Consider the following 16389-nt stretch of genomic DNA (forward strand, 5'->3'; position numbering starts at 1 on the left):
TTTGTTTGTAATACACGCAGCGTGGGAGGAGGATAGGAAGATGACAGGGTGTTGTTTGTAATATACAGCAGGCATGGGAGGAATGATTAATACTACAGCATGGGAGGAAGATGACAGGGGTGTTGTTTGTAATACAGCAGCGTGGGAGGAAGATGACAGGGGTGTTGTTTGTAATACAGCAGCGTTGGAGGGAAGATGACAGGGGTGTGTTTGTAATACAGCAGTGCTGGGAGGAAGTAGACAGGGTGTTGTTTGTCGGTGGGGTGTGTTTGTTTGTAAACAGCAGCGTGGGAGGGAGGAAAGGAAAGAGAAGGTGTTGTTTGTAATACAGCAGCGTGGGAGGAAGATGACAGGGTGGGTGTTTTGTAATACAGCAGTGGGGAGGAAGATGACAGGGGTGTTTGTAATACAGCAGCGTGTGGGAGGAAGATGACAGGGGTGTTGTTGTAATACAGCAGGTGGGAGGAAGATGACAGGGGGTGTTTGTAATACAGCAGTGTGGGAGGAAGATGACAGGGGTGTTGTTGTAATACAGCAGCGGGGGAGGAAGATGACAGGGGTGTTGTTGTAATACAGCAGTGTGGGAGGAAGATGACAGGGGTGTTGTTTGTAATACAGCAGCGTGGGAGGAAGATGACAGGGGTGTTGTTTGTAATACAGCAGCGTGGGAGGAAGATGACAGGGTGTTTGTAATACAGCAGTGTGGGAGGAAGATGACAGGGGTGTTTGTAATACAGCAGTGTGGAGGAGAGATGACAGGGGTGTTGTTTGTAATACAGAGGTGTGGGAGGAAGATGACAGGGGTGTTTGTAATACAGCAGTGTGGGAGGAAGATGACAGGGGTGGTGTTTGAAATACAGCAGTGTGGGAGGAAGAGACAGGGGTGTTGTTTGTAATACAGCAGTGTGGAGGAAGATGACAGGGGTGTTGTTTGTAATACAGCAGCGTGGGAGGAAGATGACAGGAGTGTTGTTTGTAATACAGCAGCGTGGGAGGAAGATGACAGGGTGTTTGTAATACAGCAGCGTGGGAGGAAGATGACAGGGGTGTTGTTTGTAATACAGCAGCGTGGGAGGGGGAGATGACAGGGGTGTGTTTGTAATACAGCAGTGTGGGAGGAAGATGACAGGGGTGTTGTTTGTAATACAGCAGTGTGGGAGGAAGATGACAGGGGTGTTGTTTGTAGTACAGCAGTGTGGGAGGAAGATGACAGGGGTGTTGTTTATAATACAGCAGCGTGGGAGGAAGATGACAGGAGTGTTGTTTGTAATACAGCAGTGTGGGAGGAAGATGACAGGGTTGTTTGTAATACAGCAGTGTGGGAGGAAGATGACAGGGGTGTTTGTAATACAGCAGTGTGGGAGGAAGATGACAGGGGTGTTGTTTGTAATACAGCAGCGTGGGAGGAAGATGACAAGGGTGTTGTTGGTAATACAGCAGCGTGGGAGGAAGATGATAGGGGTGTTGTTTGTAATACAGCAGCGTGGGAGGAAGATGACAGGGGTGTTGTTTGTAATACAGCAGCGTGGGAGGAAGATGACAGGGGTGTTTGTAATACAGCAGCGTGGGAGGAAGATGACAGGGGTGTTGTTTGTAATACAGCAGCGTGGGAGGAAGATGACAGGGGTGTTGTTTGTAATACAGCAGCGTGGGAGGAAGATGACAGGGGTGTTTGTAATACAGCAGTGTGGGAGGAAGATGACAGGGGTGTTGTTTGTAATACAGCAGCGTGGGAGGAAGATGACAGGGGTGTTGTTTGTAATACAGCAGCGTGGGAGGAAGATGACAGGGGTGTTGTTTGTAATACAGCAGTGTGGGAGGAAGATGACAGGGGTGTTTGTAATACAGCAGCGTGGGAGGAAGATGACAGGGGTGTTGTTTGTAATACAGCAGTGTGGGAGGAAGATGACAGGGGTGTTTGTAATACAGCAGCGTGGGAGGAAGATGACAGGGGTGTTGTTTGTAATACAGCAGTGTGGGAGGAAGATGACAGGGGTGTTTGTAATACAGCAGCGTGGGAGGAAGATGACAGGGGTGTTGTTTGTAATACAGCAGTGTGGGAGGAAGATGACAGGGGTGTTTGTAATACAGCAGCGTGGGAGGAAGATGACAGGGGTGTTTGTAATACAGCAGTGTGGGAGGAAGATGACAGGGGTGTTGTTTGTAATACAGCAGCGTGGGAGGAAGATGACAGGGGTGTTGTTTGTAATACAGCAGTGTGGGAGGAAGATGACAGGGGTGTTGTTTGTAATACAGCAGCGTGGGAGGAAGATGACAGGGGTGTTGTTTGTAATACAGCAGCGTGGGAGGAAGATGACAGGGTGTTTGTAATACAGCAGTGTGGGAGGAAGATGACAGGGGTGTTTGTAATACAGCAGTGTGGGAGGATGATGACAGGGGTGTTGTTTGTAATACAGCAGTGTGGGAGGAAGATGACAGGGGTGTTGTTTGTAATACAGCAGTGTGGGAGGAAGATGACAGGGGTGTTGTTTGTAATACAGCAGTGTGGGAGGAAGATGACAGGGGTGGTGTTTGTAATACAGCAGTGTGGGAGGAAGATGACAGGGGTGTTGTTTGTAATACAGCAGTGTGGGAGGAAGATGACAGGGGTGTTGTTTGTAATACAGCAGCGTGGGAGGAAGATGACAGGAGTGTTGTTTGTAATACAGCAGCGTGGGAGGAAGATGACAGGGTGTTTGTAATACAGCAGCGTGGGAGGAAGATGACAGGGGTGTTGTTTGTAATACAGCAGCGTGGGAGGGGGAGATGACAGGGGTGTTGTTTGTAATACAGCAGTGTGGGAGGAAGATGACAGGGGTGTTGTTTGTAATACAGCAGTGTGGGAGGAAGATGACAGGGGTGTTGTTTGTAGTACAGCAGTGTGGGAGGAAGATGACAGGGGTGTTGTTTATAATACAGCAGCGTGGGAGGAAGATGACAGGAGTGTTGTTTGTAATACAGCAGTGTGGGAGGAAGATGACAGGGTTGTTTGTAATACAGCAGTGTGGGAGGAAGATGACAGGGGTGTTTGTAATACAGCAGTGTGGGAGGAAGATGACAGGGGTGTTGTTTGTAATACAGCAGCGTGGGAGGAAGATGACAGGGGTGTTGTTTGTAATACAGCAGCGTGGGAGGAAGATGACAGGGGTGTTGTTTGTAATACAGCAGCGTGGGAGGAAGATGACAGGGGTGTTGTTTGTAATACAGCAGTGTGGGAGGAAGATGACAGGGGTGTTTGTAATACAGCAGCGTGGGAGGAAGATGACAGGGGTGTTGTTTGTAATACAGCAGCGTGGGAGGAAGATGACAGGGGTGTTGTTTGTAATACAGCAGCTTGGGAGGAAGATGACATCGGTGTTTGTAATACAGCAGCGTGGGAGGAAGATGGCAGGGGTGTTGTTTGCTAACTTCAGTCATGACGAGGCTCTATATAACAGCTAACACTGAAGCTAGCACACACCAGTGTTTTCTCCATATTCATTTAGCAGCGGCGGGCTGGTAAAACGTTTTCAATGTAAACTTAAACGACTAAAACCAGATATAAAGTATGTAGAAAAGATAATGGAGCTGTATATTTTTAAATAAGATCATCTTTGAGAACTAACAACCACATAAATAAAAACTAGAGTCGGGGTGGATCTAACATTCCAAAAATGTCATGTCATAGGGGGCCCCATTGATTTTGTTGTAATGTTAGAGTCACTCAGATAGCATGAGAACATGGCATAAGACATGGCAGAATGTGTAGAATTGGAGCAAATTTGCTTGAAAACAGACACATTTTGTCTCTGCAACCAAGAGGGCCTCTAAAAGGTTTTGGTCAGAGACCACACCATTAGCCACGCCCACTGCTACCGCTGATGAAAAATCCACGCACACACACACACACACACACACACACACACACACACACACACACACACACACACACACACACACACACACACACACACACACACACACACACACACACACACACACACACACACACATTCCACTCTGTATCACAGCCGGATATAACCCTCACATCGACCTTGTTATGTCTAGCTGATTTTGTACGTAGAGGCTCCACCATACGTGATGATATAGACACATCCTCTCAGAACGAACCATCGTCATACAGTCTTCATTGTGTTCAGGACACAGTGAAGCTCATAATGGACGTCCAGCAGCAGCGTCTAACATCATGCTGCTACTTTATGAGCTGGAGAATTAGAGTGGTTGAGGCCACAGCTCTCTGCTCTCTGTGGATGAGGCCACAGCTCTCTGCTCTCTGTGGAAGAGGCCACAGCTCTCTGCTCTCTGTGGATGAGGCCACAGCTCTCTGCTCTCTGTGGATGAGGCCACAGCTCTCTGCTCTCTGTGGATGAGGCCACAGCTCTCTGCTCTCTGTGGTTGAGGCCACAGCTCTCTGCTCTCTGTGGTTGAGGCCACAGCTCTCTGCTCTCTGTGGTTGAGGCCACAGCTCTCTGCTCTCTGTGGATGAGGCCACAGCTCTCTGCTCTCTGTGGATGAGGCCACAGCTCTCTGCTCTCTGTGGATGAGGCCACAGCTCTCTGCTCTCTGTGGATGAGGCCACAGCTCTCTGCTCTCTGTGGATGAGGCCACAGCTCTCTGCTCTCTGTGGATGAGGCCACAGCTCTCTGCTCTCTGTGGTTGAGGCCACAGCTCTCTGCTCTCTGTGGATGAGGCCACAGCTCTCTGCTCTCTGTGGTTGAGGCCACAGCTCTCTGCTCTCTGTGGTTGAGGCCACAGCTCTCTGCTCTCTGTGGATGAGGCCACAGCTCTCTGCTCTCTGTGGATGAGGCCACAGCTCTCTGCTCTCTGTGGATGAGGCCACAGCTCTCTGCTCTCTGTGGATGAGGCCACAGCTCTCTGCTCTCTGTGGATGAGGCCACAGCTCTCTGCTCTCTGTGGATGAGGCCACAGCTCTCTGTTCTCTGTGGTTGAGGCCACAGCTCTCTGCTCTCTGTGGTTGAGGCCACAGCTCTCTGCTCTCTGTGGATGAGGCCACAGCTCTCTGCTCTCTGTGGATGAGGCCACAGCTCTCTGCTCTCTGTGGATGAGGCCACAGCTCTCTGTTCTCTGTGGTTGAGGCCACAGCTCTCTGCTCTCTGTGGTTGAGGCCACAGCTCTCTGCTCTCTGTGGATGAGGCCACAGCTCTCTGCTCTCTGTGGATGAGGCCACAGCTCTCTGCTCTCTGTGGATGAGGCCACAGCTCTCTGCTCTCTGTGGATGAGGCCACAGCTCTCTGTTCTCTGTGGTTGAGGCCACAGCTCTCTATTCTCTGTGGTTGAGGCCACAGCTCTCTGCTCTCTGTGGTTGAGGCCACGGCTCTCTGCTCTCTGTGGTTGAGACCACGGCTCTCTGCTCTCTGTGGTTGAGGCCACGGCTCTCTGCTCTCTGTGGATGAGGCCGCAGCTCTCTGCTCTCTGTGGATGAGGCCACAGCTCTCTCAGTGGCTGTCCTCTGACTCATCTGCACAGACATAGACACACACAAGGCCAAATACACACACAGGGCCACACACACACAAGGCCAAACACACACACAGGGCCACAGACACACAGGGCCAAACACACACACAGGGCCAAACACACACAGGGCCAAACACAGACATACACACACACACACAGTCAAATGCATGCTCACACACACACACAGACACACACTGTAATGTATCTCTAAACAACACAGTCTGAGGGGGCAGGGGCATCATGTGGTGAGAAGGATCTCACTGAAGGAACCAAGCTGTCCTTATCTACAGGATGGCTGTCTGATCAGAGAGAGAGAGAGAGAGACTTACTTTGGCAATGTAAACATAGGTTTCCCATGCCAATAAAGCCCTTAAATTGAATTGAGATAGAAATACCACAGTGTACCATCACAGCAGCAAGATTTGTGACCTGTTTCCACAAGAAAAGGGCAACCAATGAAGAACAAACACCATTGTAAATACAGCCCATATTTATGTTAATTTATTTTCCCTTTTGTACTTTAAATATTTGCACATAATATTTGAAATGAAAGAGAGAGGAGAAGGAGGAGCAGAGTCCCCTCAGTTAGCTGGTTCTGGGGCTGTGTTCACAAAACAGACCCCCAGGAGAGGAACACAATTAGACCCAACCAAATTATGAGGAAGCAAAAGATAATTAATGGACACACTGGAAAGAATCAACCAAAAAACAGAGCCAATGTGAATGCTAGCTGGCCCTAAACAGAGAGTATAGAGAGATGTACTTGACAGTGGCAGACTGGCTGCTCTTATCTGTCTGAGTGTGTTTAACTTTGTGTACGAATAGAGTTCTGGAGAAAATGTAAAATAATGTTCTGCTATACCGTTTATTTATAGTTATACTGCATTCCTCTTTTATTGTGGATGAATAGAGTAATCCGGAAGTGTCATCGGTAAATTGGAATTGCTCATCATCTGTCAATTTATGCTGCAATAACAGCTGGCGGACTACTGTAAAGAAAGCTAGGTTGCTTCATCCTGACACCAGTGTTGAATCAAGACAATGCTCCTACTAGACTTGGACACCCAGGCTTGAGGTGAAAGCCTGTAACAAAGGCTATGCTCCTACTAACGACCAACTGTAACCTGACAGACTGTTATTTCGCAGCACGGCCCATTTTCTAGTGGTTTTCCATTCAACTTGACTTTCAGGACATTGCCATTGATGGGTAAAATATAAACAGCATTACTTGACAGAAAACAGCAGCTCCTCTCTTCCTCTCTCTCTCTGACAAATTAGGTTTGTTAAAAACATGGAAGGACACCAGGTTTGTGTAATGTCCTGATCATTGATCCCTAGTCCTAAGACAAGTCTTCATAGGACGCCAGGGCCCTGTCTGGCTGCACAACAACAGCAGCAGGACAGCCTCCCCCCCCCTTCTCGCTCTCTCTCTCTTTCTCTCTCTCTCTCTCTCTCTCAAAAACAAATAGACCTGACCATACTGTGACTCTCTCTTTTAAACGTAAACACACCAACGCACACACACACACGCACAGCTTAAGATTTACACAAAATCTCTTCATTGCTGTCTGCATGCGTCCTCTGCCCAGTGATTTGGTGATGCAATGTTTATGACTCCATCCTCAGTGTTGTTGATGGACGTTCTGTGTCTGCCTCAGCACTGAGGGGCCTGATGTGTCATCCCTCTAGCACAGGGCCCATCCATCACACTGTGTTGGGTCCTTCATCAGCCAGACAAACCAGCTGACACACACCCAAGGTCTGTCTCTGGCTAGGTTTGTTACATCCCAAATGCCACCCTATTCCCTATATAGTGCACTACTTTTGACAGGTCTTGGTCGAAAGTAGTGCACTCTATAGAGAACAGGATTCCATTTGGGATGAAGCCTCTGTGCTGGGCGGGTGATCCTGGGCTGGGCTGTGCCAGGTTGGCCTGGTGGTCCCCTACTCAAACATCCACACACACTTGTGATCTATCTAGTCAACCTCAACCTCAGGACTTTAACTTCTTATGGCTGCAGGGGCAGTATTGAGTAGCTTGGGTAGCGTGCACAGAGGTGCCCATATTAAACGGCCTGCTCCTTAGTCCCAGTTGCTAATATATGCATAGTATTATTCATATTGGATAGAAAACACTCTGAAGTTTGTAAAACTGTTTGAATTATGTCTGTGAGTATAACAGAACTCATATGGCAGGCAAAAACCTGAGAAGTTCCACTTCCTGTTTGAATTGTTTCTGAGGTGTCAGATTTTCAACCATGCTCTCAATTGAAATGACAGCGAGATATAGATGAGTTGTCACTTCCTACGGCTTCCACTAGATGTCAATAGTCAACAGAACTTTGTCTGATGACTCTAATGTGAAGGGGGGCCGAAGGAGACAGGAATGAGTAATCACTTCCACGGGCTGATCACGCATTCACCATGCGCCTTCACATGAGTAGGACGTCCGTTCCATCGCTCTTCTGAAGTCAATTTAATTTTCCGGTTGGAACGTTATTCAAGATGTATGTTAACAACATTCTAAAGATTGATTCAGTACATCGTTTGACATGTTTCTACTGACTGTTACAGAACTTTTGGACATTTCGTCACGTTATAGTGGAGGCGCTTTCTGACTTTAGAATTGTTTACCGAAGGCGCGAACCAAAGTAGCTAATTGGACATAAATAACGGACATTATCGAACAAATCAAGCATTTATTGTGGACCTGGGATTCCTAGGACTGCATTCTGATGAAGTTCATCAAAGGTAAGGAAACATTTATCATGTATTTTCTGGTTTCTGTTGAGTCCAACATGGCGGCTAATTTGGCTATTGTTCTGAGCTCCGTCTCAGATTATTGCATGATTTGCTTTTTCCGTAAAGTTTTTTTAAAATCTGACACAGCAGTTGCATTAAGGAGAGGGATATCTATAATTCCATGTGTATAACTTGTATTATCACCTACATTTATGATGAGTATTTCTGTTGAAACGATGTGGCTATGCACTAATCACTGGATGTTTTTGGAACTAGTGAATCTAACGTGCCAATGTAAACTCAGATTTTTTGTTATAAATATGAACTTTATCAAACAAAACATGCATGTATTGTGTAACATGAAGTCCTATGAGTGTCATCTGATGAAGATAATCAAAGGTTAGTGATTAATTTTATCTCTATTTCTGCTTTTTCTGACTGCTATCTTTTGCTGGAAAAATGGCGTTGCCTGTTTGTGGTTTGATGGTGACCTAACATTGGTGGGATTAACAACAAGAATACCTTTAAAATTATATAAGACACATATATGTTTGAGGAATTTTAATTATGAGATTTCTGTTTTTTGAATTTGGCGCCCTGCACTTTATCTGGCTGCTGTCATATCGATCCCGGTAGCGGGATGCAGCCATAAGAAGTTAAATGGAGCCATCCATCCACTACATGTTTACATCAATACGGTTGAGAATAAAACAACCATCCACAACAGTCCATAACGATGTAAACCGTAATGCTAGCAGCCAGATGTGAGTGACTGAACTCTTGTTGTGCTGCTGCCTCAGTGTAGAGCCCTCCTGGCCCTGACTCACAGGTAACACTAATACTTCTCCCTCGTCCCCTCTACTCAGCTGTACCCAGGCAGAAACTAACTACTGTAGCGGTCCCAGTGTTGGCCCGCTGAGCTCTACCCCCAGAAGATTGCAGACCCAGAAACACGCCTAAGACACGGAGAAGAGAGAAGGAAAAGTAGGGCTGCGTCCCAATTCCAAAATTGCACCCTATTCCCTGGGCTCTGGTCAAAAGTAGTGGACTAAATATAGGGAATACAATGCCATATGAGACGCACTGTCACGTTCCTGACCGGTTTTCTGTTATTTTGTATGTGTTTGACGGTCAGGGCGTGAGTTTGGGTGGGTAGTCTATGTTATGTGTTTCTATGTTTGTTAAAGGGTGACCTGATATGGTTCTCAATTAGAGGCAGGTGGTTTTCATTTCCTCTGATTGAGAGCCATATTAAGGTAGGTGTTTTCACATTGATTGTTGTGGGTGGTTGTCTTCCGTGTCTGTGTCTATGCACCATATGGGACTGTTTCGGTTTGTTTGTTCGTTCGTTCGTTTGTTTGTTGTAGTCTGTACCTGTTCGTGCGTTCTTCGTGTTTCATGTAAGTTCTCATGTCCAGGTCTGTCTACTCCGTTTTGTTATTTTGTTAGTTATTCAAGTTAGTTCGTTTTTTGTCTTGTTAAATAAATTCATTATGTCCTATTCCAACGCTGCATTTTGGTCGAATCCTTGCTCCTCCTCTTCGGATGAAGAGGAGGAGGAAATCCGTTACACGCACCATAGGTCTTCATGGTCCACCTCAGTCTCTGATAATTAATGTGATGAACGTCCCTCATCCTACTCTAAAGCATTTGTCACATTAACTTTCCTGCTGTGTTCCGGTCGAAGTTTTCTCTCTGAAAAATGTAGTTCATTTAATCTGATTGTCATAAGGTTCCATGACTTTGTCCACACAGGGCATCTGATCACACAAAACACATTTTGCTGATTTTCATTACATTTTGGGTGTTTTATTTAACTTTTGTACACATGTGGTGTTCCCGGTCAAAAATGATCGGTCATTAGAATGAAATGAATGGGTGAGACTACAATTAGTGTATAAAATCGAGTTCAGGCACATGCCCATTCATCAGATGGACACACTTCCTCTCCCAGACCCCCACATGCATGTGTGTGTGTGTTTGACACACACCTCACTACCCTTCTTGGCTTCCATGGCAACCCCCACGGGAACCACACCTGTTGGCATTCTCGCAAACAATCGCAACATTGTTTCAATAATATATAGAACTTTTCTCGCAGCTCTGGTATATAAAGCTTTTTTGAAGCCCTGCTCACAATTCATTTTGTGGCAGCACAATGACCAAACAATATAGTTTATGTGAGGCTCTTGATCATATCTTTGATCATGACACTGGTGAGGAGGAGCGAGTCCTTGTCAAACTTTGACACAAAGTAGTCTGTGATAAATAGCACACTATGTTTCATCTAAGTATTTGTTATAGTCAAAATAATCCATGCATTATGCTTTTTTTACTCAAAAACGAGTTGTATGATCTCAGGTCAATGAGGCCTACAGGCCATAAATAGCAAACAGAAGTTCAAAACGTGTAATGTTCCCAAGAACTTAAGTTGATAAAAAGATCTAAACAACATTAGGTGATAATATATGTATTATTATGGATTTATAATCAGCTATAATGGGGCGGTCATTTTGGACCGGGAACACAGAATTAATTAGCATGAAATTAACACAACAGGAGGGTTAAATGGGATACTTGTGCTTTTTGATGATCTGTGAAGTACCTCATTTACTTTGACGGGCCGTTCTATTTTGGAAGTTTGGAAGTGTTTCAAGTAGAGATGACAGGAGGCTATTGTGACCGTACTATAGATAGCATAATTTCCTTTGAGGGGATAAATATAGATACGGTAGGTAAACTCTTGGTTCTATAAACGGAGAATGGGAGATAGCAACAGTTGCTGAAGTTGTATTACTGTATTCTTAAAGCATGATACAGTAGATTGTAGAGAAGGGAATGTCGACAAGTCTGATTTTAAGCTATGGTGAACAACAGAATGCTTTGGGTAGGGGAAAACATCCTACTTTACTGTAATAAGCTATCTCCAAGTTCACTGCTGCATTCTTTCAGTTTTCTAAATGTTTTTTAATTTAATGATGACAAACATCGTAGTGGGGTGGAATGACTAAAATCATCGATTGTGTTGGGTCATTATAGATGCACATGGGAGCAGACAGTCCATCCCAAATGGTACCCTATTCCCTATGTAGTGCACTATTTTTGACCAGGGCCCATAGGGTTCTGGTCCAAAGTAGTGCACTATATAGGCAAAAGGGTGCAATTCGGGGCTCAAGCCTGTGTTCAGTCATTCTAAACGATGGATGCTCAGGGGAGCAGACACAGACAGATAATGTTTTCCTTGGTGCTGACTCCATAAAACCATCTGTCCTCCAACTCAAAAGACCTCCAATCTCCCCATGTCCACAATTAAATCCTTTCCCTACTTCATTACGTCTGACCGCACACAGTAAAAAAGATGGCATTAAACCAAGCACATTAAAATGTCTCCTAGTCATTAAGGTCCTAATAAATTAGGTTGATACATAGAATCAATGTATTAAGCGCTTGACACAGATAAAACTTAGAACTAAATAGAACAGCGCTCCTCTGCAATATAATTAAGCCATAAGGCACGAGGGGGTGTGGTATATGGCCAATACACCACGGCTAAGGGCTGTTCTTAAGCACGGCGCAACGCAGAGTGCCTGGATACAGCGCTTAGCCGTGGTATATTAGTCAAATACCACAAATCCCGGAGGTGCCTTATTGCAATTATAAACTGGTTACCAACATAATTAGAGCAGTAACAATAAATGTTTTGTCATACCCGTGGTATACAGTCTGATATACCACGACTTTCAGCCAATCAGCATTCAGGGCTCAAACCAACCAGTTTATAACAGGGCTTCACTAACCAACACAACAAACGGAGAGAGATGGAAGAGATGATCAGAAAAAGGATGCTAGCATTGAATAACAGAAGGATATAGCAGTGAATTACAGGATCACTATGGATGATCCTGACTGGAACAATGCACTGAACCATTCACCTTTTTGTACCACATGATTATATCATCTTTTGAAGTATACATTTAGATAGAATGACAATAGAGTAAGCCCTTTTCTATTCTAGGCTGGTTGTTGGATAGATGTGCTGCAGGCACCAAGCTCATTTAGGAGGACAAGAGCCAAAGGTCAGTGCTGTAACGAGCACAGAGGAGTGACACTCCGCTGCTATCAGGCTAGAAATATCTCCCCCAGGTTTTCACTGGATGCAGTCACAGTTGGAGTGGGTGTAAACAGGCCTCTCAGTGGCATTGGAATTGGATGAAGCTAGCTGGATGGAGGAGGAGGTGGAGTAGGAAGAGGAGAAGGAGGAGGATGGAGGGCTTTATTTATAAGTAGGAAGAGAAGGGGCCGAGAGGCACCGTGAGGGACCACTGCAGAAATCAACACTGGGCAGGCAGCAGGCTACAGTGGCTTTGGCTAACAGGGCTCTCACATGGCTCTCAGAGTCTCTTCACTCAGTCCTGGTACACTGGTTGACAGAAATGTGTTGAGGGGAGACATTTATATTGTCATGGTCTGTACCTAACTAACAGTACCGATAGTTAGTTACATTTATATTGTCATGGTCTGTACCTAACTAACAGTACTGATAGTTAGTTACATTTATATTGTCATGGTCTGTACCTAACTAACAGTAGTGATAGTTAGTTACATTTATATTGTCATGGTCTGTACCTAACTAACAGTACTGATAGTTAGTTACATTTTTATGGAATGGTCTGTCGAACTATGTGAGAGATGCAGATTCGGTCTCAACCATTACGTCTTTATTGAAGACTAATCTCTTCAATAGGTCCTATGATTGAGTGTAGTCTGGACCAGGGGTATGAAGGTGAACGGAAAGGCACTGGAGCGAAGAACCACCCTTGCTGTCTCTGCCTGGCTGGCTCCCCTCTCTGCCTCTGGATTCTCTGCTTCTGACCCTGAGTCACTGGCTTGCTTGCACTCTCCCATACCATCCCTAGGAGTATACATCACATCATGCCAGGCTTTTTCGCTATACTCGACTTGAGTGGGTTGAGTCACAGACGTGATCTTCCTGTCCGGTTTCGCGCCCCATCGGGCTTGTGGGATAAATTTGGCCTCGTCTCAGGGTACTAAGTTAGTCTGTTGATATCCCGCTAGTGGTGTAGGGGCTATATTTTGGCAAAGTAGGTGGGGTTATTATCCTGCCTCGTTCGGTCTGTCCGGGGTTATCGTAAGATAGGTCCACATTGTCTCCCACCCATCTCAGCCTCCAGTATCTATGCTGCAATAGTCTATGTGCCAGGGTGCTAGGGTCATATCTGGTGTAATTTCCCTGACTTATCTGGTGTCCTGTGTGATCTTAAGTATGCTCCCTTTAATGCTCCTCTCTCTCCGTCTCCCCTCCCAGAGGACCTGAGCCTCAGCACCATGCCTCAGGTCTACCTGGCCTGATGACTCCTGGCTGTCCCCGTCCCCAGTCCCCCTGGTCGTGCTGCTGCTCCAGTTTCTGCTGCAGCTATGGAACCCTGGCCTGTTCACCGCACCTGCTACATTGTCCTGGACCTGCTGTTTGGACCCTCTGTCACGTTCTGACCTTTATTTCCTTTGTTTTTGTCTTTATTTAGTATGGTCAGGGCGTGAGTTGGGGTGGGCAGTCTATGTTTGTTTATCTATGTTTTTCTATTTCTGTGTTTGGCCTGATATGGTTCTCAATCAGAGGCAGGTGTTAGTCATTGTCTCTGATTGGGAACCATATTTAGGTAGCCTGTTTTGTGTTGGGTTTTGTGGGTGGTTGTTTTCTGTCTTTGTGTGTCTGCACCAGACAGTACTGTTTCGGTTTTTTCACATTTGTTGTTTTTGTATTTTGAGTGTTCACCTTCATTAAACAAGATGAACAATTACCACGCTTCACCTTGCTCCTCTTCTTCTCCTCCAGACGACAACCGTTACACCCTCTCTCTCTCTCTCTCCTCTCCTTCACTCTCTACCACACCTGCTGTCTCGACCTCTGAATGCCCGGCTATGAAAAGCCAACTGACATTACTCCTGAGGTGCTGACCTGTTGCGTCCTCTGCGTCCTCTAACCACTGTGATTATTATTTGACCCTGCTGGTGATCTATGAACATTTGAACATCTTGAAGAATGATCTAGCCTTAATGGCCATGTACTCGTATAAACTCCTCCCAGCACAGCCAGAAGAGGACCACCCCTCAGAGCATGGTTCCTCTCTAGGTTTCTTCCTAGGTTCCAGCCTTTCTGGGGAGTTTTTCCTAGCCACTGCGCTTCTACATCCGCATTGCTTGCTATTTGGGGTTTTAAGCTGGGTATCTGTATAGCACTTATGTGACAACCACTGATGTAAAAAGGGCTTTATAAAATAAATTTGATTGAAAATAAATTTGCTTTATAGTCAGCACCCAACTTCCGTCAAAGCTCATCACCTCATCTCTGCTATGGTATGTAACTAGTCTCTCCTCACTGTCCATAGATGTTACAGTGGGGCAAAAAAGTATTTAGTCAGCCACCAATTGTGCAAGTTCTCCCACTTAAAAAGATGAGAGAGGCCTGTAATTTTCATCATAGGTACACTTCAACTATGACAGACAAAATGAGAAAAAAAAATCCAGAAAATCACATTGTAGGAGTTTTAATGAATTTATTTGCAAATTATGGTGGAAAATAAGTATTTGGTCAATAACAAAAGTTTATCTCAATACTTTGTTATATACCCTTTGTTGGCAATGACAGAGGTCAAACATTTTCTGTAAGTCTTCACAAGGTTTTCACACACTGTTGCTGGTATTTTGGCCCATTCCTCCATGCAGATCTCATCTAGAGCAGTGATGTTTTGGGGCTGTTGCTGGGCAACACGGACTTTCAACTCCCTCCAAAGATTTTCTATGGGGTTGAGATCTGGAGACTGGCTAGGCCACTCCAGGACCTTGAAATGCTTCTTACGAAGCCACTCCTTCGTTGCCCGGGCGGTGTGTTTGGGATCATTGTCATGCTGAAAGACCCAGCCACGTTTCATCTTCAATGCCCTTGCTGATGGTAGGCTTTGTTACTTTGGTCCCAGCTCTCTGCAGGTCATTCACTAGGTCCCCCCGTGTGGTTCTGGGATTTTTGCTCACCGTTCTTGTGATCATTTTGACCCCACGGGGTGAGATCTTGCGTGGAGCCCCAGATCGAGGGAGATTATCCCACAGTTGATTTCTTCAAACCAAGCTGCTTACCTATTGCAGATTCAGTCTTCCCAGCCTGGTGCAGGTCTACAATTTTGTTTCTGGTGTCCTTTGACAGCTCTTTGGTCTTGGCCATAGTGGAGTTTGGAGTGTGACTGTTTGAGGTTGTGGACAGGTGTCTTTTATACTGATAACAAGTTCAAACAGGTGCCATTAATACAGGTAACGAGTGGAGGACAGAGGAGCCTCTTAAAGAAGAAGTTACAGGTCTGTGAGAGCCAGAAATCTTGCTTGTTTGTAGGTGACCAAGTACTTATTTTCCACCATAATTTGCAAATAAATTCATAAAAAATCCTAATGTGATTTTCTGGATTTTTTTTTCTCATTTTGTCTGTCATAGTTGAAGTGTACATATGATGAAAATTACAGGCCTCTCTCATCGTTTTAAGTGGGAGAACTTGTACAATTGGTGGCTGACTAAATACTTTTTTGCCCCTCTGTATGTTGGTTCTGGGTCGTGAGATTAGTGTTCTCAGATATTAGTTGGTACCATGGAAAGATGTCCTTTATCTCAGATAATGGTACATGACTCATCCTTTGTAGTCTATTGCTTTTCAATGGAGCCTTGGACATAAAAGCACACATATTCCATTGCAAACTGCAAAGAAACACTTTTCCATTTGATGAGGTTTGTCATTTTCAAAGCCCCACAATAGATGTTATCTTTCACAAACCCTTCCCTGCTATATCTGTACATTGGAGTCAGACAAGATTGAGTTCCAAACAAATAAGTAAACAAGGATTGCATAAGATGCGATATCAGGCCCAATAGCAGTGATGGAGTGTGTGTGTGTGTGTGTGTGTGTGTGTGTGTGTGTGTGTGTGTGTGTGTGTGTGTGTGTGTGTGTGTGTGTGTGTGTGTGTGTGTGTGTGTGTGTGTGTGTGTGTGTGTGTGTGTGTGTGTGTGTGTGTGTGTTTGACAGCCTCCATGTAGCAGGGGTAAATTGTGGTAAATTGTCTGTCACCTAAAATCTCCTTTGCCAGATGCTTCCCCCATTCCTCCATCTA

The 16389-nt window shown here is 45.4% G+C and overlaps 1 protein-coding gene across 1 annotated transcript in view; it reads right to left on the reverse strand.

The window, feature by feature from the left end:
- LOC120062940 (calcium/calmodulin-dependent protein kinase type II subunit beta-like) overlaps positions 1-4113 on the reverse strand; it is a 27208-nt gene extending 23095 nt beyond the window's left edge. Inside the window, exon 1 of the mRNA XM_039012992.1 lies at positions 4078-4113. Within this exon, the coding sequence (XP_038868920.1) occupies positions 4078-4113 (36 nt within the window). The remainder of the gene's footprint in view (positions 1-4077) is intronic.
- Positions 4114-16389: the final 12276 nt, after the last annotated feature.

This window comes from Salvelinus namaycush, chromosome 18 (assembly GCF_016432855.1).
Source record: "Salvelinus namaycush isolate Seneca chromosome 18, SaNama_1.0, whole genome shotgun sequence".
NCBI lineage: Eukaryota > Metazoa > Chordata > Actinopteri > Salmoniformes > Salmonidae > Salvelinus > Salvelinus namaycush.